Below are 22,787 nucleotides of genomic sequence, written 5' to 3'. Positions count from 1 at the left end.
CAAAGCTATGTTCCTAAGCTAGGAATTTCAAATCTATAGATAAAATTCATTTCAAATGGTGAATAACTAAGAATCAAAAAGAGAACAAAAGCCGAAACCGGTTTGGCTCAGTGGATAGAGCGTCGGCTTGCGGACTGAAAGGTCCCAGGTTCGATTCCGGTCAAGGGCATGTACCTGGGTTGCGGGCACATCCCCAGTAGGAGATGTGCAGGAGGCAGCTGATCGATGTTCCTCTCTCATCAATGTTTCTAGCTCTCTATCTCTCTCCCTTCTTCTCTGTAAAAAAATCAATAAAATATATTAAAAAAAAAGAGAGAGAGAACGATGAAATAGACAAAAAGAGACTCTGAGAACTAAGCATTTCCTTATAAATCTTCCCAAAGACCTCTTTTCTATAAAATAAATGAGAAAAATTACTTATTTGACCCCATTACATGCCTGGAAATTTACATATGTTATCACTAAGTCTATATAACCTTTCAGAGGAGATACTACTCCTATTTTATAAAAGAAGGGACTAAGGCTTAGCGAGGGGAAACACTTGCCCAAGGTCATATAGCCTGCAATGACAGGGCTAAAATTTAAACCCAAAGGCCAGGGGTGGGTGGGTGGATGAGTGGCTGTGCATGGGTGTATCTACAGGGAAATTTCCATGAAGCAGTCTTACATAGAAGCTACACTATCTTAAATGGAAAAAATAAGCCAATGAACCTGATCCACTACCATGCCACATCCCTTAGGACAGTGGTCACCAACCGATGGTCCGCGGACCATTGGTGGTCCGTGAGGTCCGAAAGGTTGGCGACCGCTGGTTTAAGGAAACCTTTGGAGCAGCGGTCACCAACCCGTTGTCTGTGAGGTCCGAAAGGTTGGCGACCGTTGCCTTAGGACATGCAGCAAGCAGCATAATTTGTCTTGATTACATGAAGAGCTTTCTTGTCCAAACATGCCTGTCACTAAGTATCTGGAGAAGGCTGTGTCAGCCAAAGCCACTATAACCCTGACAATATTCTTGAAGCAATCACTAGGCTTAAACACAGATAGTCAATGCCTGTTTTCACAGTCTCTTTCATATGATAGTTATGCAGAGTTTATCCAATCTTAGCAAATAGTTTTGTTTTGTCTTATTGGGGCAAGGAGGAAAGATATACCTTGTGAAATCTGATAACTGAGAAAAAATATTTACAAACTGTAAATCTAACAAAGAACCTGTATTTAGCCTGGCTGGTGTGGCTCAGTGGTTGAACAATGACCCATGAACCAAGAGATCACTGGTTCAATTCCTGGTCAGGGCACAAGCCCAGAAGGGGGTGTAAAGAGGCAGCTAATTGATGTTTCTTTCTCATCTATGTTTGTATCTCTTGATCCCACTCCCTTCCTCTCTCTCTAAAATCAATAAAAACATATTTTTTCAAAGAACCTGTGTTTTAAAAACTCTTTACAACTCAATAATAAGACAAACAGACCAAATGAAAAGTGAGCAAAAAACTTGAACAGATGTCTCAACAAAGACATATAAATAGCTAATAAAAAGCACACAAAAAGGTACTCCAAATTGTTAATCATTAGGGAAATCCAAAATTGAAACCACATTGAGCCCTGGCCACGTGCCTCAGTTGGTTGGAGTGTCATCCTGAACACCAAAAGGTTATGGGTTCGATTCCCACTTAAGGCACACACCTAGGTTTCGGGTTCAATCCCTGGTTGGGGAGCATACAGGAGGCAACTGATGCATGTTTCTCCCCCGCCTCTCTCTAATATCAATAAAAACATATCCTCAAGTGAAAATTTTAAGAAGTTTTAAACCACAATGAGATACCACTACACACTCACTACAATAAAAAAAAAGGTCGATAAAACCAAGCCACTTTGGAAAATAGTTTGACAGAATCTTTAAAAGTTCAACATAAGCTTACCATAAACCCCAACAATTCCACTCCTAGAAATCTATCCAAGAGAAATTAAAACATATGTCCACGCAAGACTGTATGCAAATATTCATAACAGCATTATTCATAATAGCCAAACTGGAAACAGTCCAAATATCTATCATCTGGTAAATAATAAAATGTGGTACATCCATATAACGGAATACTATTCAGCAATAATATAGTGATACTTAATAAAAGTAATAATATAGTGATACAACAACATAGACAAACCTCAAAAACACTGTTAAATGAAAGAAGTCAAACACAAAGCTACATACATATGATTCCATTTAAATGAAATGTCCAGAAAAGACAATTTTATGGAGTCAGAAAGCAGATCAATGGTTGCCTAGGGTTGGAGTGGGAGTGGAGACTGAGTACAAAAGAATTCAAGAGAATTTGGGGAAGATGGTGAAAATGTTCTAAAACTGAACTGTAGTGTTGATGGCACAACTCTATAAATTTAATAAAATTACTGAATAAATACAATGAGTGAACTTTATGGTATCGAATTCATATAGTGCTATTTAAAAAATTAATTATTAAATATATATTTACTCCTATATTTTTATGTATATACTTACTAACTCCAGGGGAAACAAAAAGTATATAAGGGAATGTAGTCATAATATTTTATGATTCAACTATAAAAATACTTAGGCATCAACACTAATAAAAGAGAAAAATGGTAATTGGCGTACGAGCTACCCTTTTCATTGGCTAATCAGGGCTATATGCAAATTAACTGCCAACTAAGATTGGCAGTTAACTGCCAACAAGATGGCGGTTAATTTGCATATGTAGGCACAATGCAGGGAGGCAAAAGGGAAAGCAGGAAGAAGCCCCCTGCCACTGACAGTGATCGGAAACCCAGAGGGGAGCTAAGAGCTGGGGGGCAGGGCAAAGGCGGCCCTGGGGCCGCCTTTGCCCTGCCCCCCAGCCATGATCGGAGAATCAGGTGCCTTTTCCTCCCTGGCCAGTGATAGCAGGAAGTAGGGGTGGAGCCAGCGATGGGAGCTGGGCATGGTCGAAGCTGGCAGTCCCGGGAGCTAGGGGTCCCTTGCCTGGGCCTAAAGCGAAGCCCACGATCGCGGGGCCACTGCAGCTGCGGGTCCCCGCTGCCCGGGCCGGATGCCTAGGCCAGAGGCGTCAGGCCTGGGCAAGGGGCCGATCCTGCAATTGGAGGGTGATGGGGGTCAACGCCTGAGGGCTCCCAGTATGTGAGAGGGGGCAGGCTGGGCTGAGGGACACTCCCCCCCCCCCACACACACACACCCAGTGCACGAATTTCGTGCACCGGGCCCCTAGTAATAATATAATTATTCTGCAATCATAAATCAGTAATGAATCCCAAATTTAACAACAAAAAAATGGCCTTATTTGAAAGGAGAGAGTGTTTGTAAAACTTAATTTCTGGTCTTTAACAACAGGAAACCAAAGGGTAGAGTGGTGTCTAAAATTTATAAATCAAGAAACAGCAAAATAAGCATATTACTTAAATACACAGAAGCAAGCAGCAGAAGAAATAAAATGGCCTTTCCCAGGAGGGAAAAGCTTATAAACTATCTGCAGAAGGCAATCTTAAGCCTGAGCTAATTACATGGTCTGAGAAAAGTGTCTGGGAACACTAGATATAGCAACCAGGCCTTCATCCACTAGAGGGCGTAAGGCAACACCACAGAAGGACCTCAACCACTGATGTCAGATACTGGGGAGAAGCAACCTCAAATATAACCTTGCATGAAGACTGAAAGTGGGGTTCTAGACAAACTAGTAGAAAGAAAAGAAAGTGATTTCATACTTTCTGTAATTAAAAATCAAAGCAGAAATATTTTTAGTTAATAAAATCACTGAATAAGTACAATGAATATAGGGGACCGATTATTATACAGTACATTATGAGATACAAAAAGGGGTGTGAAACATTTTGCTTCTGAACCAGTCATTTTAATCTAATCTCCACCTGGGAGAAGGGGGTGAAAAAGAATTTCTTTCAACAAATAAGTTCTAGCTGGAATCAATATTTAATACAGCAAATGATAAATTTATTGCCTAGACAATCTAGGCTGCACTGGGGGGGGGGAGGGGGGTCCCTTTTAAAATTCATTCTTCACAGCAACCAGAATGTTGTTTTTAGAAATGTAAAATAGATCGTGTCACTTCCCTGCTTAAAACCTTTAAAGGCTTAGCATTAAATTGAGGACAATATTCACTTATTCATTCAACAAACATTTATTCATCTTCCCCTACACACCAGGCTCTGCTCTAATCAAAGTCACAGCTTGCACAGAACTTCTATTTTAGTGGGAGAGACAGACAATAAAGTACCTGCAGTAGATAATCTCAGATAATGATTAGAAATGTGAAGAAGATAACACTGAACTAACTGTCAGTTATGTATGTGGACAACTTTAGGTTGGTACAGTCAGAGAAGGCTTCTCTCAGGAGCCAACTTTGTACCTGTGACCTGAACAAGAAGGAGGTAAGGATCTGGGTGAAGATCAGTGCAGGTCTGAAGGTGGAGGAGACAGTGATTCCACAGGCCTGAAGCTAGGATCAAGCTTGATGAGTTCAAGAATGAAAACAATGGCCAATGAGGCTGAAGCCAATTCTAAGAACTGTAGGAGTCAGAATTACAGAGGTAGGCAGTAGGTTCCCCTAAGAATGCTCCTATAGCAACCTATATGATGGGATACTATTCTGCCCCCCCAAAAAGGAGAGTACTGACTCATGCTAGTGTATGATGAGCCTTGAAAACACTATGCCAAGTGAAAGAAGCCAGTCACAAAAGACCAGATATTGTATGATTCCATTTATACGAAATACCCAGAATGGGCAAATCCACAGAGACAGAAAGATGAGCAGTTACTTAGGGCTGGGGTGAAGGTATAGGAAATAGGGAAAGGCTACATTTTTAAGGACAACAATTATTAGAATTTTATTTGCAAAACTACACACTGCAAGTTATTAGTGGGTCCAGGAAGGAAATCTAGCCAATCATTTGTGGGTCATATCAACAATTTTTTTTTAATGGAATGAAACTATCACAGCGCTTAGAACTTAATAAGAATAAGTATTACTTAGTAAGACTAATGCTGTTATATTCACAGAGATGTGTGTGTGTACACAATGGATCACGATATAAAAGGTACTGCTTACAAGTGGTATTGAATATCCTCATTGCATCTTCCATTCTAACTCTCCCCAAGGGAAGAAAAGTAGCCATCATTTCTTTGCCACCAAAACAAATGAGCATGAAATAAAATGCATTTGACATTGTCTACAGCTCCTAATCAAAAGAACTAAAAATTTTTTTGTTGTTTTTTTACAGAGGGGAAGGGAGAGGGATAGAGAGTTAGAAACATTGGTGAGAGAGAAACATCGATCAGCTGCCTCCTGCACACCCCCTAATGGGGATGTGCCCACAACCAAGGCACATGCTCTTGACTGGAATCGAATCTGGGACCCTTCAGTCCTCAGGCCGATGCTTTATCCACTGAGCCAAACCAGTTAGGGCTGAATTTAATTATCTAATAATGTTTCGGTTGCATCTGTCAACCTAAAAAACATCTGCTTTGACATCCCCACTTTGTTTCTGTGACTCATCTGAACATGTCCATACTGTGGATTTCAACAGGATTTTAGAAAACAGAAGGGGGAACACTGACTTGGCATTTTAAAAAAATCAAAGGGCTTGACACCATGACATTAATTTATTTCTTTATATTTAAAATACAAATAGATAAATTGTGGACCATAAGATATTCTAACAAATAAGAAAGAAAACTTGACAGAAATAAGTTATTCAAGGGACCACTAGGTCATGTGAAGACTTTTCGGGCTGCCACATTCTCCAAAGATTCCATAATATCTTATCTTGACAGACCAGCAAGAGAACATCCCCAATTCAAAGAAAGAACACTGACAGAAGAACACAAAAGGAAAATATAAGACACTAGAGGACCGGTGTATGGATTCGTGGGGTCTCTCGGCCTGGCCTGCAGGGATCAGGCCGAAACCAGCTCTCCAACATCCCCTGAGGGGTCCCAGATTGCGAGAGGGCGATTCTCAGGTGACGCACCCGGAATCGGGCTCCCTCCTCTCTGGTTCCGGTCACCCAAGAACCACAGCTGCCAAGTCACCACAGCTTGGCAGCTCCTGTGTTGAGCATCTGCCCCCTGGTGCTCAGTGTGCATCACAGCTACTGGTCAGAGCATCTATCCCCTGCTGGTCACTACGCATCATAGCTACTGGTCGGACAGTCGAATGGTCACTTAGGCTTTTATATACATAGATGGAGGCTGAAAATCTGAGATTCAAGTCCAGTTCTTCCACTTACTATCTATGTGACATTGAGAAGTTCACTTAAAAATCTCTGCTTTGGTTTTCTTATCTATAAAATCTGGGTAAAAAAGCCCAATCCACTTGGCAGAGCTATTGTAAAGATCACATTATTCATTGTAAAATGCTTTTACAAACATTAGTTTTTATAATTTACTAATATTCCCATTCCCATAGCTGACTCAACACCTGAACCCAACCAAGAGTCTGTGCAATCACCTCTTACCTCAAATGTGAAGGCCAAAATTCCATTCCCACACAGTGTTAGGCACTGTGCCCTGACTCCAAATCCTGATTACTATACTTAAAAGTTCTCTATATTTCTTTATTTATAACTAGAGTGACCATACATCCCATTCAACCAGGATTGCCTAGGATTAATTCAACATTAGCATCCCTTTTCACTCTCAAAAGTGCCCCAAACTTGAATGATAAATTAAAAGGTCACCCTAATTATATCAGGTGTAAAGCTGTAGCACGAAGAGGTGGCAAGGGGTTGGCCTTAGGATTCCCATTGTATGTTCCAGGAGCCCCTGAAAGCCATCACAAATAAACAATGTTAGCAAAAACAGTAAGCTTGCTACGCAGAACTGAGCCTAATCAGATTGCTGCTCCTAAACCCCTCCTATATAAAAACTCTGGAGCTAATGCACCCAAATACTCTCTCTTTTAAAACATATTACAAACCCACAAAATATTCCAGCCTTAGTCAACACTTGAGAACTCACATAAGCACATGCATATACACATAAATCACAAAGAAACCGCCAGTGAGGAATCTAAACCATTACTTTGTACCAACCTAAAATCCTGCAGAGCCTCAGATAAAACATTCAGCCTTCTGAGCTGGTTTTCACCTCAGTAAATCTGGAACAATGTTTGTCTCCACCACTTCCATAAAGAGATCACATTAGCATGCACAGTAAAGTGCTTGGAGTGCTTCATAAAAGCAATGGACTGCCAACCCATAAAGCTTGTTAATTCATTGGGAAAGAAGACCAAGGTGACCTTGCATAAAAAAGCAAAACCTCTACAAGGTGGTGTGTCTTTTTCCCCTCTTTTCCTTCACAGGTTTTAATTCAAGTGTGTTGCCAGGGACTTCAAAATCGGATGAAAAGGGTCATTAAACAGTGAAATGTTAGTCCACTTCGTGCTAAAGAACTTGGTTGTAATAATCTTTAACCACAGGCCATACACTCCTAGACCTAAGGTTGAGCTTCAAAGGGTCTAAGAAGCCCCCAAGTGGTAGCACTGAGTGAGAAGGCACACACGCACATGACTAGATTTTTCCTTGGGTGCGTCAATAATTCCCAGTACAGAGGAAGGGGCCCTCAACAAACAAAGACAAATTTTAGTTCTTATTCAGCTACTAACTTGCATGGTTACCTTGAATAAATCACTTTAATCTCTGTGTGCCTCAGTTTCCTTATCTTTCCAAAGGCAATATTGGTTCTATTTACTTCAAAAGGTGGTTGTAAGGATGAGAAAATAATGATGAAAGTGCTCTGCACCAATCAGAAAACTGTAATTTTTATTTCTTTTAAAATCACCAGTAGATGCTGATAAAAAGCCTGCCTGGGGATGGCTCCTATCTACTTAGACAGGAACAGCACGAGAATTAAAGAATGCAAATAATGACACAATTAAAATTCACCTTCACCCCACCCCCAGCTCCCGGATTTGCTGAGCCAAACTACTCTGGGGAGATGTAAAGATCACAAGTTCAGTCTCTGCCCAGCTCAGGCTGCTCAGTGACCAGTGTTTCACGCTGATAAATGCTTCCCAAACCTCAGAGCACAAAGTGAGAGTTTATACGGTTAGGCCCATTAATTAGCAGTACTCATTTGGATTCTGTATTCATCAACTAAAACAAGCAGCTATTCAATATTTGCTTATTCACACTACTCTAAGATCTCAAATTCAAAGATTTGGCCAGAGAACAAATTAATGCCAGGAAAATAAACTAAAATAAACCTGTCACCATCAGAATGTGCCTCAAAGTAAATGAGTCGCTTTAAACATTGCAAAGGGTCTGCACAAGCCTATAGTAGAAATAGTGTAAGTAATGAATGCACAGGTTACAGAGGTGGCCCCTGATGCAAAAGAAGAGAAAAATGAGTAGTTCCAAGCAAAGCCTCTACTTTTTGTGCTTTAACAAACTCCTCTTCATTCCTTTTGCCTGATTCCTTATTGATCAGTAATGCCCACAGGAAGAACAGAGCATTATACAGTACCCTTTGAGAGTCTTTTAAACTTAGTCTATTCCCATACTTTACAGTTCAATTAGTTTTATCTTCCTATATTTAAAATCAGCTTGTATGCAAAACAAGAAACACTTTATAAATAATTAAATACATGCATCAGTATGCAAGATTAGATTAAGAGACTTCCCGTGACGCCTTATACTTTAAGAGTCACAGGTGAAAAGCACAGTAATAGAAAATATCCCTCCTTTAAACCAGCCCACAGACCTTGATTGCTTAATAGAATCACCTATAGGAATTGCTATATATCTGAATGACGAAGCCCAATCTTAGATCTATTCAATCAGACTCTTGAGGGCTAGATTTCCAGGCAACAATATTTTTCTGATATATGAACATTATATAGAACTACTATCAAAGGGCATATATTTTAAAGCTTACAGCAGCTCTAGAGCAAACCCAAACTAAAAAGAAAGGGGGAAAACCCCTCTATACTCTTTAGATTTGGGGTAAATGATCCTATCTTTCACCGAAAACTTCCACAGAGACAATTCCAACGGTAATGATTCCACAGGGAGATTAACACAGAGGTGAGCAACACTTTATCTCTCCTTTGTTCTCCAATTCTCCCTAGGGCTGTTGTGAGGACAACCCAGCACCAAAAGTGTAAGAACTGGGAAAATACTCTCAAATCTAGAAGCCCCTCCCCCCAGAGGTGACTACTGATTATGGGGGCCATCCTAGTTTTTAAAATCAACTTCAGGGGCTTTGATGAGGTTCAATTAATTTCTGGAAAGGGGAACTGTGTCAATTTTGGGTTAGCATTCTGATGACACATATCCCTTGGACAAGCCTAATAATGGTGGCAATTTTTTGTGTGTGACAAATCTATAAGGAATGATAGATAAAGCATTCAAAGATATTTCTAGGAGCTGCCCTTTTCAAATCTCCTGAAGAATGTCAATATCCTGCCCTGGCCAGGTAGCTCAGTTGGTTAGAGCTTCATCCCAATACACCAAGGTTGTTTGTGAGTTCGATCCTTGGTCAGGACACATACAAGAATCAACCAATGAATGCATAAGTAAGTAGAACAACAAATCAATCAATATCTCTTTCTCTCTCAAATCAATATATATATATATATATATATATATATATATATACACACACACATATACATATATATACATATATATACACATACATATATATACATATATATACATATGACCAAACAGCTGGAACAACCTGTCGACCAGTCGCTATGACATGCACTGACCACCAGGGGGCAGACGCTCAATGCAGGAGCTGCCCCCTGGTGGACTGTGCACTCCCGCAGCCCCTCCCCGCTGCCAGCTGCCGCCCCCCCCCCAATAGTCCCTGATGGGGGGAGCTGGCTGGACAACCTCCTGGGGTCCCTCCCCCTGGCCGGCCGGCACCCCCATAGGCCTTGATTGCCGGCCAGGCCGAGGGACTCCATCCATGCATGAATTTGTGCACCGGGCCTCTACTAAATAAATAAATTAAAAAAAGAAAATGTCAAGGAGGTAAATTTCAAAGGCTAGGTGTCTTAAGCCACACCATCTGTCTGTAGCAGCCTTACCCATTCTTCTGCCCTAACTCTGCTCCAGCCTCACCTGCTCAAAGCTTCAAATAGCAAAGGGCAGGGAAGGCATTTTATACACTCACCTAAACCATACAGAGGATGTCGAGTAGGATGCAGTTCTGCTCTAGCCCACAATAGGGCCTGAGCTCTTTCTAGTCGTTCTCCCTATCTAACAAAGAAAGACAGAAACTTCCCTCTCTCAAGCAAGCCTTCCCTGATTAAAACCATACGGCTGAATTCCCCCGGGGAGGAGAATGGAATTTTCTTGTTGCAGATTATTGCAGGACTAAAAAAATGTGTGCAAGCAGGAGCTAAGTGACAGAGAATAAAGAGACAAACCCAGCATTTAGAATTATGAGGCACCAAGAAAACCTGGTTTAAAATTATTATATTGCCTGGAGAAGAAAAATAAAAGCAATTACGATTGCACTTGAGTGAGTTTTCCCCTATAAAATCCACAATTTCAATAAGGTGATTACAATACTTTTAGGATTAAGAAATACAGGGTAGGTCAAAAGTAGGTTTAGAGTTGGTCATATGGAAAATAGTACAATAATCAATAATACAGGATTAAACTATTTCGCATGTTCACAAATGTAAACCTACTTTTTGCCCCACCCTGTATATTTTATTTATATCTCTAAGTATAAATTCATTGCTGAAATTAACCATATCACTCTCCAAAAGAAATAATTTCAGGACATGCTAGCTATCATAGCATCCTTAATCACACACACACACACACACACACACACACACACACACACACACACATTATCTAAGTTAGAAATAGCAGATACCAACCTGGCTGTCCCGTGCTGGGAATCCATGATAACCTGGGGTCAGAGGCTCGTTCTAAAAGAAGAAAAAGAAAGAAAAACTATAAGAAAAAGAAAACGTTAATAATAATCAAAATCATCCAAACTGATCAAATATAAATCCCTGCACCAGACCATAAGGTGTTCTGTTGCTATATTCCACACTAGCTAACTACAAACATTTCCCAGTTCGGCCTCCACAAAATCAAACACATAAGAAAACCATTATTTGCTTACAAACACTATTTTCCCTCTTGTACTGCTAAATCTATTTCCTTCCCAATATATATCAACCAGGGAGCTACTGGGATTTAGGGCCAAACCATTCCTAACTTCACACTGTAGGACTTTAGAATTTAAAATTTAGCATTTAGTGGCCCCTAACCACTAAAGCCAGTAGCAGTCCTGAACACCAGGACAACCCAAAATGTCCACACACTTCCAAGTCTCTGGTTGGAAGGCAACAGTACTACCTCTACTGAGAACTACCTCTAGCCCGGAAAAGTTTTAGCCCCTCCTTCTACTAATCTGCTCTTTTAAACCTAGATGAAATTCCACCTCTGTTCCAGACTTCCTCTACCACCCTATATCATCTTGTGGACTCCAGTAATTCCTAACATGTATACTAGTTAAAATTTGTTTAGTGTACTTATACAATTTACTTTTAATATTACTTATGACTCAATAAATCTTATTTTTGTAAAGGTGTATCATATTCAGTGTCTCATATTCACATTAGTCATTAAATCTAGATCTTTGAGGGCAAGAATGATAGCTAATAAAAGCTATACAAACCCTAATTTAGTTTAAGGTCATATAATATGAGCACTTATTTATGGCTTACTGGACCCATTCAACCATTAGGTCAACATATATTGAATACCTAATATTTTCAAAACACTGTTAGATGGCTCAGAGTAAGAAAGATGGAAAAACAAAAAACCAAAACCAAGTCCCTTGCCTTCAGGGGAACTTTTAAATGGAGGAGATATACGCGCACACAAAGGTGTAAATAAGGGCATATGATGCTTTTGTAACTTTTCCTTCAAAGTGCTCAACACAGCTACCTGAAAGACCCACATCCTCTTCCGTACATTTGTACTTTCATTCCTACTAGCAGAATAGCAAGAAGAATTTTCATTGATAGGGCTTTCATAAAAAGAGTGTAAACTTTCTACCTAATGGTACATCTGCTTTATTTATATCCATAGCGTTTATAATCAAAGTCCACACTCCTTTCAAAAACATGAAGGCCAGGATTCAACTTAAGCTCACATGCAGATCCCACGTCTTGTTCATCATGGTTTTCCTACGATTTAGCAGTGTTTAACACAGCGGTTCTCAACCTGTGGGTCACAACCCCTTTGGGGGTCAAACGACCCTTTCACAGGGTTCGCCTAAGACCATTGGAAAACACATACATAATTACATATTGTTTTTGTGATTCATCACTATGCTTTAATTATGTTCAATTTGTAACAATGAAATTGGGGGTCACCACAACATGAGGAACTATTAAAGAAGGTTGAGAACCACTGGTTTAACACATGATGAACACCCAAAATAATGTGTAAATAAATAAATGGAGTTCAAAAACCAGAAATTATTTAGGCATTTAGTCACTAATTCAGTCATAGATAATCTGGCGCACTTTTTTTATTACTAAATCTTTATCTGGACATTTATAAAGAAAACACACAAAAAGGTAACTGCCTTAAAAAAAGCACAGATGCCCAAACAATCTTGAGAAAGAAAAGCAAAGTTCGAAGGACTCATACTTTCTGATTTCAAAGTTTACTGCAAAGTTCAGTAATCAAGGTAGTGTAATACTGGCATAAGGACAGACATACAGACCAATGAAATACAACTGAAAGTCCCAAAATAAACCTTTAGTTAAAATAAATGATTTTTGAAAGGGTGCCAAAAAAAAAAAAAATCAATGGAGGACAAAGTATCCTTTCAACAAATGGTGCTGGGACAACTGAATATTCACATGTAACAGAATGAAGTTGGTACTCTATCTCAGACCATATACAAAATTAACTCAAAATACATCATAGACTTAAAGCCACAGAACTCTTAAAAGAAACACAGGAGTAAATCTTCATGGTCTTTGATTAGGTGATAGTTTCTTCAACAGGACACCAAAAACAGAAATAAAGGAAAAAATAGATAAATTGGACTTAGCCAAAATGTTAAAACTTTTGTTCTTCAAAGGGCACTACCAGTTCTGAGAATCTAATGTACAGCATAGTGGGCCAATCAGGCCAAGCCGGCCAGGGGGAGGGGCCGAGGGCGGTTGGTGTGCCGGCCCCACCCCCAAAAAGAGTAGGGGGGGGGACCCTGATCAAGGGCGGGTCCAGCCAGGGGGAGGGGCCACAGGCAGCTGGCCAGCTGGCCCCACCTCTGGTCAAACGAACTCCCAGTTGACCTCCCAGTCGAAGGGACAATTTGCATATTAGCCTTTTATTGTATAGGATAATATTCAATTATGGATATATACCACGTTGTCCATTATCAACTCATGGACATTTGGATTATTTCTACTTTTTGGCTATTATGAAATAATGCTGCTGCGAACATTTGTGTACAAGGTTTTGGGTGGACATACAGTTTCATTTTCTTGCTTATACCTAGGTGTGGAATTGCTGGGTCATATGGTAACTCTGTTTTAACATTTTCAGGGGCTATCAAACTGTTTCCAAAGTGTCTGTACCATTTTACATTCCCACCAGCAATGTATGAGATTCCAATTTCTCCATATCCTTCCCAACACTTGTTATTGGCCAACTTTTTTTTATTATAGCCATCCTAGTGGGTGTGAAATGTTATCTCACTGTGTGGGTGTGACTTGCATTTCCCTAATGACTAATGCTATTGAGCTTCTTTTCACGTCCTTATTCACCATTTGTATATTTCTTTGGAGAGCTTCCTGTTGAAACCCTTTGCTCATTTTAAAATTTGGGTTGTCTTTTTGTAGTTGAGTTGTAAGAGTTCTTTATACTATATTCTGAATACAAGTCCCTTATCAGATATACGATTTACAAATATTTTCTCTCATTCTATGGGATTTCTTTTCACTTGGTGGTGTCTTCCTCCACCCCCAGCTTTATCGGGTTATTGTTGATGTATAACATCATGTAAATTTAAGGTGTACAATGTGTTCATTTGATACACTTATATATTGTAAAGTGATTACCACCACAGCCTTAGCTAATACCTGCATTATGCCATATAATAATAAAAATTTTTGTGTGTGTGAGATCTAAGATCTCCTTTCTTAGCAACATTCAAGTATATAATATAGTGCACCGGGCCTCTAGTTCAGCAATAAACAGGAATGCAGTACTAATACAACATGGGTGAATCTTGAAAACATCAACGTTAAGTGAAAAAAAAACACACAAAAAAACGAGAAAAAATGGCTACGAATTATATAATTCCATTTATATGAAATATCCAGAATGGGCAAATCCATGGAGAAAGAAAGTGAACTAGTCATTCCAGAAGTTAAAGGGGAGGAATGGGGAGTGATTGCTGATGGATACTAAGTTTATTTTTGGAAAGGAAAATATTCTGGCATTAGATAGTGGTAATGGATGCACAACACTATAATTATTTTAACACTAAAATCCACCAAACCACCAAAAAAAACACCCTAAAAAATACTTTAAAAGGGCATGATTTATGGCCTGTGAATTATGTCAATAAACCTATTTAAAAATAATTACAGGCAATGTTGGCTATTATCACACAAACTTTTACAGGGGAGACACAGATAGCTTAGACTGAAACCAAAGACCAGGGCTCCTTTTGAAATCTACAAGCACCTTGTTTGTTCTTAATTCTACAAATGTGTTTTAACACCATTCCCTACAGATTTTAACAACGATGATGATAACACTAGATACTAAGCAACTGATCAGATATTGTTTCAGGAAGGAGAAAGTTGCAAAGAGAAGATGATAAAGTATAGCTATTAAGTGGAAAAGCAAACTTTCAACCCAGGTCTGTTGGACTTCAAAGCCCCTGCTCTTTCCATTTTATCAAGTTCTCTTCTCTAATAACCATTCCATATTATTCTTTTATAGTAAGTATTTAAAGATTGTCTGAAAAATGAATTATATAATTAAGAAAGTAATCAAAAACATCCAAAAGCATAACTAACAGAGATTTGTCACCCCCAGAGAAGATGCATGTTTAAACCATATTTTTAGGTTCAACAATGCACAAAATTTCTTACAAGGAAAAAAAAAATCACATTCCTACAAGCCAGTATTGTCAAAACTTTAATAGCAAGGACAGATAAGATAGCATGGAGATGTACCAGAGGAAATGGATTTACTCCACTTGCCTTCGCAAAGCAGTACTCTTCTATGTCTCCATCTCTCCAATAGGCCATTTGGAAGTCTCCAGCCCTCATTTCCTGACTCTCTGAGAGTGGCCTATGCTTAATAACTCTTGCTTTTCTTTTTTACTTTATCATGCATATATCTCTCCCTTCAAAATACATTAACTTTGGATGTCTTTGAAGTTTATAAAAATGGATCCTATTTTATGTATTATTTAGCAATTTCCTTTTTTTACTCAACACTAAAGATCAATTTCACTATTTTTGACTACTGTTTAAGTATTCTAGTTTATGAACATGTCACTATTTACCTTATTTTCTTGTTAATATACATTTAAATTGTTTCAGGTCTTTGTGTTTGCACTCACAAACAATGCTCCTATAAATGTTCTTTTAGATTTGAGATACTTTTTACTCATGAGATTGGTGAAAATAATACACAAATTGTCAAGAAGAGTATATAGATATCTTCACATCTAACAGTAGGAACTTAAGTATATTGGGACCACTGTTTTGGAAAGCAGTGACAATAATTATCAAAATATTAGTGCACCTATCTTCCTATAATTTCACATCTTTGATTTCTATCTAAAGAATCACTTGCACATGTGCTCAAAAAAGCATGTGCAAAAATTTTCAATAGTTTGTAACAATGAAAAACTAGAAAGAACCTCAAGTCTCCATTAATAGTAGGAAAATAGTATCAATTACTATTTCAACATCCTCTGTACAAGTTTTTAAAAAGGTAAAATCTCTATGAACATCTAAGTCATATTTAATGATAGCAAAACATTTATTTTTTTAATTACAATACAAAAAGAGGCATTTCTACATACATATAAAGAAGTAAATAAATGCACAAAGACATAGAAGGATATACAACAAACTTGTAACTTCTAATAGTGGTTACCTCTAGGGAGAAGAATAAGATCTGTGGAAGGTCGAGAGGGCATACTTTATCTGAATTGTTTGAATTTTACAAAATGTAAAATTCATGTATTCCTGATGTACAAAAAAAAATCACAACTACTGGTGTTTCATGTTTTAAAAAACTTACAAAAACACCTTCATGTCATCTTATTTAATCCTCACAACGCAAAAAAAATAGATCTGATAACCCTCATTTTACAGGTGACAAAACTAAGTTTCAGGAAGATTAAGTGATCTGCTCAAGGACAAATAATAGTGGTTGAGCTGTCATCAAACAGGTCTTAACTCTACACCCAGTACTTCTGCTGCTTCAAGACAAGTACTGAAAAAACATTCCCCTGGTCCAGGTAGGGATGATCATGATTGTTTAAAGACATGCACACCTGATTTTTTTAATCGGTGTAAAAATAATAACTGACACTTAAAGCAAAGATGGAATCACAAGACAAGCTAACTGAGCAGATGGGATATAAATCAGATATGTTAAACTCTAAAGAGGAAAGAAAGCCTTTAGCAGTTATGTGCCTATAAGCAAGACCTATTGGCCTAGTAAGACTGAAAGAGTTAGAAACTGACTCTGCCTAACCACACAGAATGCTCAAAAATAAAATGGCCCTGGCCAGGAGGCTCAGTCCCATACACCAAGAGGCAGCAGGTTTGATTCCGGGTCAGGGCACAGGTGGGAGGCAACCAATTGAAGTTCCTCTCTCACATGGATGTTTCTCACTCTCCCTCTCCCTTTTTCTCTCTCTAAAATCAATAAAAAAAAACATGTCCTCAGGTGAGGATTTAAAATAATAATAAATAAATGAAATGAATACCAACCTCAAGAATCCTTGCTGACTATAGAGGACAGCAATTAAACCAGTTCAGGAGTTTTCGATTAGTGAACATGTGAAAGAGTAACAGAAGAATCCTTAAGTAACTGCAATGGATTGTGTGTGTACAGTGGACACAAAGAAGTGAAGGAAAATATCATCAGACATTGTATTCTTCACTGGCTGCTTAGAAGCTCCCATATGCATCTGTGTTAGAAAAATCAATTTAAGCAGAAGGATCCTTCATTGAACAATTGCTTTATTACAAGCACTGTTCTAGTATACTTGCCCTTGAGGAGCTCAGAGTCATACTAATTACAAGATAAGGTGACTGATGCCATTAACTAAAGCCTATAAAAAGAACTACAGGACTCCAGAAAATACGAGAAGATCTTTTTAAAAAGTGAAGGGAGGAGAGGGGAAGAATAACCTCTAACTCTTATTGGAGGACAAGATCCCAATACTGTGATGGACTGATGCATGCTGAAAAGACCATTTCTAAAGCCACTTTTCTAAATGCATTCAGAAAATCAGCAATATCATCCATCCTATATAATAAAAGGCTAAAATGTAAATTGTCCCCTAGAGAGGAGTTCGACCGACTGGGAGTTCGACCAGGGGGTGGGGCTGGTGGGCCAACCGACTGCAACCCCTCCCCCCGGCCAGCCCCATCCCAATTGGCCCCCACCCCGATCGAAGGCGGGGCCAGCCAGCCAACCTCCCACATCCCCTCCCTCCGGCCAGCCCAGCCCAATCAGCCCCTATCGAGGTGGTCCCACCAATGCATGAATTCGTGCACTGGGCCTCTAGTATATATAAAAGACTAAGCCACCAGCTGACCAGCCGACCAGCCAGTAACTATGACGCACACTGATCACCAGGGGGCAGACACTCCACGCAGGAGCTGCCAAGCAACAGCAACTTTGCAGAGTGCCTCTCGCACTCCGGGACCCCTTGGGGGATGTCGGACTGCCGGTTTCAGCCCGATCCCCACAGGCCAGGCTGAGGAACCCCACCTGCTGGAGGGACCCTGCTCACTTCACAGACACCCTTCAAGCCCCAGGGCCACCCCAGGTGCAGCTGGCTAGGGAGGGACCAAGGGAGGTTGGCTCCAGGGCATATTGAATCACCTGGGAATCTTTTTAAAATCCTGATTTCTGGGCCTCATCCTCCGGAAATTCTGTTTCTTTGTTATGGGGTGGGGCCACAACATTAGTAACAAAGAAACAGAATTTCCGGAGGATGAGGCCCAGAAATCAGGATTTTAAAAAGATTCCCAGGTGATTCTAATGTGCAGCCAAGGTTGTGAATCACTGCTCTAAGGTGACCAAAGCAACCTTTTGCCTTTTGTGATATAGATACCTCAAACAGGTAAGCAGTCCATTCTGCTGGATCAATTCCTATTGGCTAACACTCTCAGTTCTTTAAATTTCCTTTACAAATCTATTCTGTTCTTACTTATTTTTTAATTAAAATTCAATCATAACAAAGTTATATTTTGAAGAATATAAATAATGAATAAAACTCTCCTTCAATATAACCCTTCCAATACTAAGGTTTGAGATCATATTGCAAATATTCTTCAAAAGTTTCCTTTTTAAAAAAAAAACCTGTGATAACAAAATTTACCATATCAACCATTTTTAAAGTGTATAATTCTGTAGCATTAAGTACATTCACATTATTGTGCAACCATCACCACCATTCATCTCCAAAAGCTTCTCCAACTGGAACGCCATAAGCATTTAACTCCCCAGTATACCCTCCCCCAAGCCTGTGGCAACCACCATTCAACTCTGTCTCTATTAATTTGGCTACTCTAGGAATCTCATATAAGTGGAATCATACAATACCTGTCCTTTTATGACTGGCTTATTTCACTTATCATGCCTTCATGGTTCATCCACATTTAGCATGAGTCAAAATGTCCTTCTTTTTAAGGCTGAATAATAATATTCCATTTTATGTATGCACCACATTATTTTATCTATTCATCTGTTCATGGACACTTGAGTTGCTTCTACGTTTTGGCTATCTATGTATGTAAAAGCCAAGCGACCAGGATGACCAGTCGATATGACATGCACTGCAGAGGCCAACTGGCCCGATCATGGCCCTGATTGGGGCCCCGATCAGCCCCCCCAACCTCCCACGGCCCCACCGCCCCGGCCAGCCCAGCCCATGATCACCCCTCCTAATTGGGGGCGGGGCCAGCCAGCCAACCTCTCATGTCCCCCCCCCCCCCCCCCGCCCGGTCTGATCAGCCCCCATTGGGGCAGGATGGCCAGACCCCACCTGTGCACGAATTGGTGCACCAGGCCTCTAGTTGTGAATAATACTGCTATGAAGATAAGTGTAGAAATACCTATTGGAATCCCTGCTTTTAACTCCTTTGGGCATATACCTAAAAGCAGAATTACTGGATCACTGATAAATCTAGATTTAATACTTTGAGGAATCACCACTTACTTTTCTATAGCAGTTGGGCCATGTTACATTCCCACCAGCAATGCACAGGGTTCCAATATCTCCACATCCTCGCCAACACTTGTCATTTTGTTTTTTTGTTTGTTCTTTTTCTTTTTCTTTTTTTATACCATAGCCATTCTCACGCGTGTGAAGTGTTTTCTCATTGTGGTCTTGATTTGCAGTTCCTCTATGATTATTGATATTGAGCATCATTTCATGTGTTTATTGGCCATTTGTATATCGTCTTTGGAGAAATGTCTATTCAAGTCCTATACCCATTTTTTAAATGAGCTGTTTATTGTTGCTGAGTTGTGGGAATCCTTTTTATATTTTAAATATTAAGCCCTTATCAGATATATAATTTGCAATGATTTGTAAATATGTTCTCCCATACGTGGGCTACCTTTTCACTCTGTTGGTAATATTCTTTCATGCACAAAGTCTTTAATTTTCATAAAGTCTAATTTACCTCTTTTTTCTTTTATTATGTGTGCTTTTGGCATCATGTCCAAGAACCTATTACCAAATTCAAAGTCATGTTTTACCCCTATGTTTTCTTCCAAGAATTTTATAGTTTTTGGTTTTATGTTTAGGCCTTTGATCCATTCTGAATTGATTTTATATATGGTGAAGGGTCCAACTTCATTTATTTTTTGCACGTGTCTTACTTATATTTGAAATTTCTTAGATCTCTATTTGCCACCTTCTTCCTGGTTTCTAAGCATCTAGAATTAAATATCCATTCTATTTATTCAGCTCTGAATTCACCCTTTTTGCCTGCCTGTTCTGTGAAAATGAATCTGGGCCCTTTCAATATTTTTCCTTTGACAGCAGCCCTGATGTCAAGCTTCGTCAGCAGAGAGCACAGGAAAAACATTTTAGTAGAAAGGGGTTTTGCTTTCTGGTCTCAGGGTGCTTTTACAGCAGCCTCCTCCTTCCCGGCTCCAGCAATGCATAGCAGCCAGCAGCACCCAGCAGCCAGTTTCCCCTAGTTATCCTGTTTGGGCTGTTCCCCAGTACCCTAGAACAGTGGTTTTCAACCTTCCTAATGACGCAACCCTTTAATACAGTTCCTCATGTTGTGGTGACCCCCAATTTCATTGTTACAAATTCAACATAATTAAAGCATAGTGATGAATCACAAAAACAATATGTAATTATATATGTGTTTTCCGATGGTCTTAGGCGACCCCTGGGAAAGGGTCATTCGACCCCCAAAGGGGTTGCGACCCACAGGTTGAGAACCGCTGCCCAAGAGGATAGATTTCTGGCAAATAAAAAGGGCAGATTTCCAACAAGTTCTTCAGGTCTGGTATCACAGGGACTCACTTCTCTGCTACTCAACATGCCCTCTCCAACAAGGTCTAGATTTCAGCCCCAAGTGCAGAGGATGGGAAACAGAGGAGATGGCTCTCTTTTGGGTGCTTTATCTCAATCCTGGGGCAATAAATAATTACATACTAATTATAATATTGGTATTTTAGCATAATAAACTACATTATTATGTTACATTATATTATATATTACATTATATTACATTTACTACTCTTTAGAGTTCTCTTTACTTCTTACAAGCCAATCCCTCATTACTTCAATCTTCTGTTGTAGTAATTATTTATATTACATTCTGGGTCCAAATTACTTGTAGTCAGTCTCTCTCCTGACTGAACCCAGACAGATACAGGTGAGCTGAAACAAGACCTTAACAGCCACTTACTATATACAGGACGTATATTATACTTAGTGTTTGCTATACATTATCACTTTGCATTCTCACTAAAACTCTGTGACATATCTCTGTTTAGTAAGAAAACTGTGCAATTTGTCTACAGTAATACAAATCCAGGTCTGTCTGACACAAGTCCCTGCTGATTCTCTGCTATGGCATTTATTTTTAAGGCATTAAATAAACATCTATGTACAGGGAAAGAATGAACACAGCAGGCCTGACTGCTATCCTTAGAAAGGGCAGTTTGCAAGGCTGACCTTGGAAAACTTAGATTTCGGGATAGTTCTATTCCCAGAAATGGTAAGAGTGGCTCACTGTGGCTATATTGTGCAAACAATATGGTTTGTGCTGAACACCTACTTTCTTTCTGGGAGTCTGGAATTTTGGTGAGAGCTAAGGTAGAGGGTGGCTCTGTGAACAACCCTTCCCACCCACCCCCAACAAAGAAAGATCTCAGCACTGTCTCTAATGGCTTCCCTGGTAGACAACAACTGTCACAACTCACTGCTGAAGGAAGTAAGCACATCCTCTGTGACTCCACTAGGAGAGCACTCTTGGAAGCTTGACCGCAATTTCTTCGGGACGTCACCCCACACACATTTGCTCCTTCTGATTTTACTTTATATCCGTTCACTAGTACAAATCATAGCCATTAGTATGAATTCCATAAATCCTATGGAATCACTGGACCTCGGGGAGTCTTGAGCAGCCTCAACACAACCAATGGCATGCCACGCATTTTATTAAATGAGGAGGACACAAGGACAAATAGGGCCTTTGCCCTCAAGGAATTTGACAGTCAATTTAAATTTCCCTTCCTTCATTTCTGATCTTCACTTTAGTCTGTTCACCACTTAAAATAGATTAGATACATCTCCCTGAGCTAAATTTCATTCTTAGTGCTGAAGTGATGCTAAATATTTAATAAGTCCATCAGGCAAAAGCTGAGCTACAAAGCTCTAATAAACTCAAAGGCCACACATTATTTTCTCTTTACTTTCCCCATCTTATTGTGTTCCTCATTAAAAATAAATTGACAAGCCCTTGTACATTGCTGGTGGGAATATAAAATGATGCAGCTGCTACAGACACAGCTCGGCAGCTCCTCAAAATTAAATATAAAGCTACCATATGGCCTAGTAATTCCACTCCTAGGTATATTCCCAAAAGAATTAAAAACAGGTACTCAAATACATAGTGCTGCTATGAACAAATGTACACACATGTTCATAGCAGCATTATGCACAACAGTTAAAAGATGGAAACAACACAAATATCAACAAATAAACTGATAAACTGTAGTATATACATACAAAGAAATATTATTCAGCTATAAAAAAAACACCCACAATAACAATATACTGTTATATGCTACAACAGATAAACATTATGCTAAGTGAAAGAAGCCAGATACAAAAGATCACATATTGAATGATTCCCTTTATATATATTCAAAACAGGTAAATTCACAGAGACAGAAAGCAAATTGGGGGTAGTCAGGGGCTTGATGAAAGGGGGAAGGGAGAGTGAGTGCTTAAAATGTATGAGTGGTTCTTTTTGGGATGACGAAATGTTTGGAATTAGATAGGG

The 22,787-nt window shown here is 39.4% G+C and overlaps 1 protein-coding gene across 27 annotated transcripts in view; it reads right to left on the bottom strand.

The window, feature by feature from the left end:
- The window catches only part of RBFOX2 (RNA binding fox-1 homolog 2), a 267,496-nt gene that overhangs the window by 171,652 nt on the left and 73,057 nt on the right, over nucleotides 1–22,787 (bottom strand). For 26 of the 27 annotated variants that reach the window (XR_009451108.1, XR_009451109.1, XM_059681695.1 and 23 more), the window contains exon 2: nucleotides 10,887–10,937. The exons of the other annotated variant lie outside the window; for it this stretch is intronic. Coding sequence is in view for 24 of the 26 variants with exons in the window: in XM_059681695.1 (XP_059537678.1) it covers nucleotides 10,887–10,937 (51 nt within the window). In the remaining 2 variants the exon portion in view is untranslated. The remainder of the gene's footprint in view (nucleotides 1–10,886; nucleotides 10,938–22,787) is intronic. 27 annotated transcript variants of the gene reach the window in all.

The sequence above is a fragment of the Myotis daubentonii genome, chromosome 2, assembly GCF_963259705.1.
Source record: "Myotis daubentonii chromosome 2, mMyoDau2.1, whole genome shotgun sequence".
Classification (NCBI taxonomy): Eukaryota; Metazoa; Chordata; class Mammalia; order Chiroptera; family Vespertilionidae; genus Myotis; species Myotis daubentonii.
This window is presented reverse-complemented; position numbering and strand designations above follow the sequence as displayed.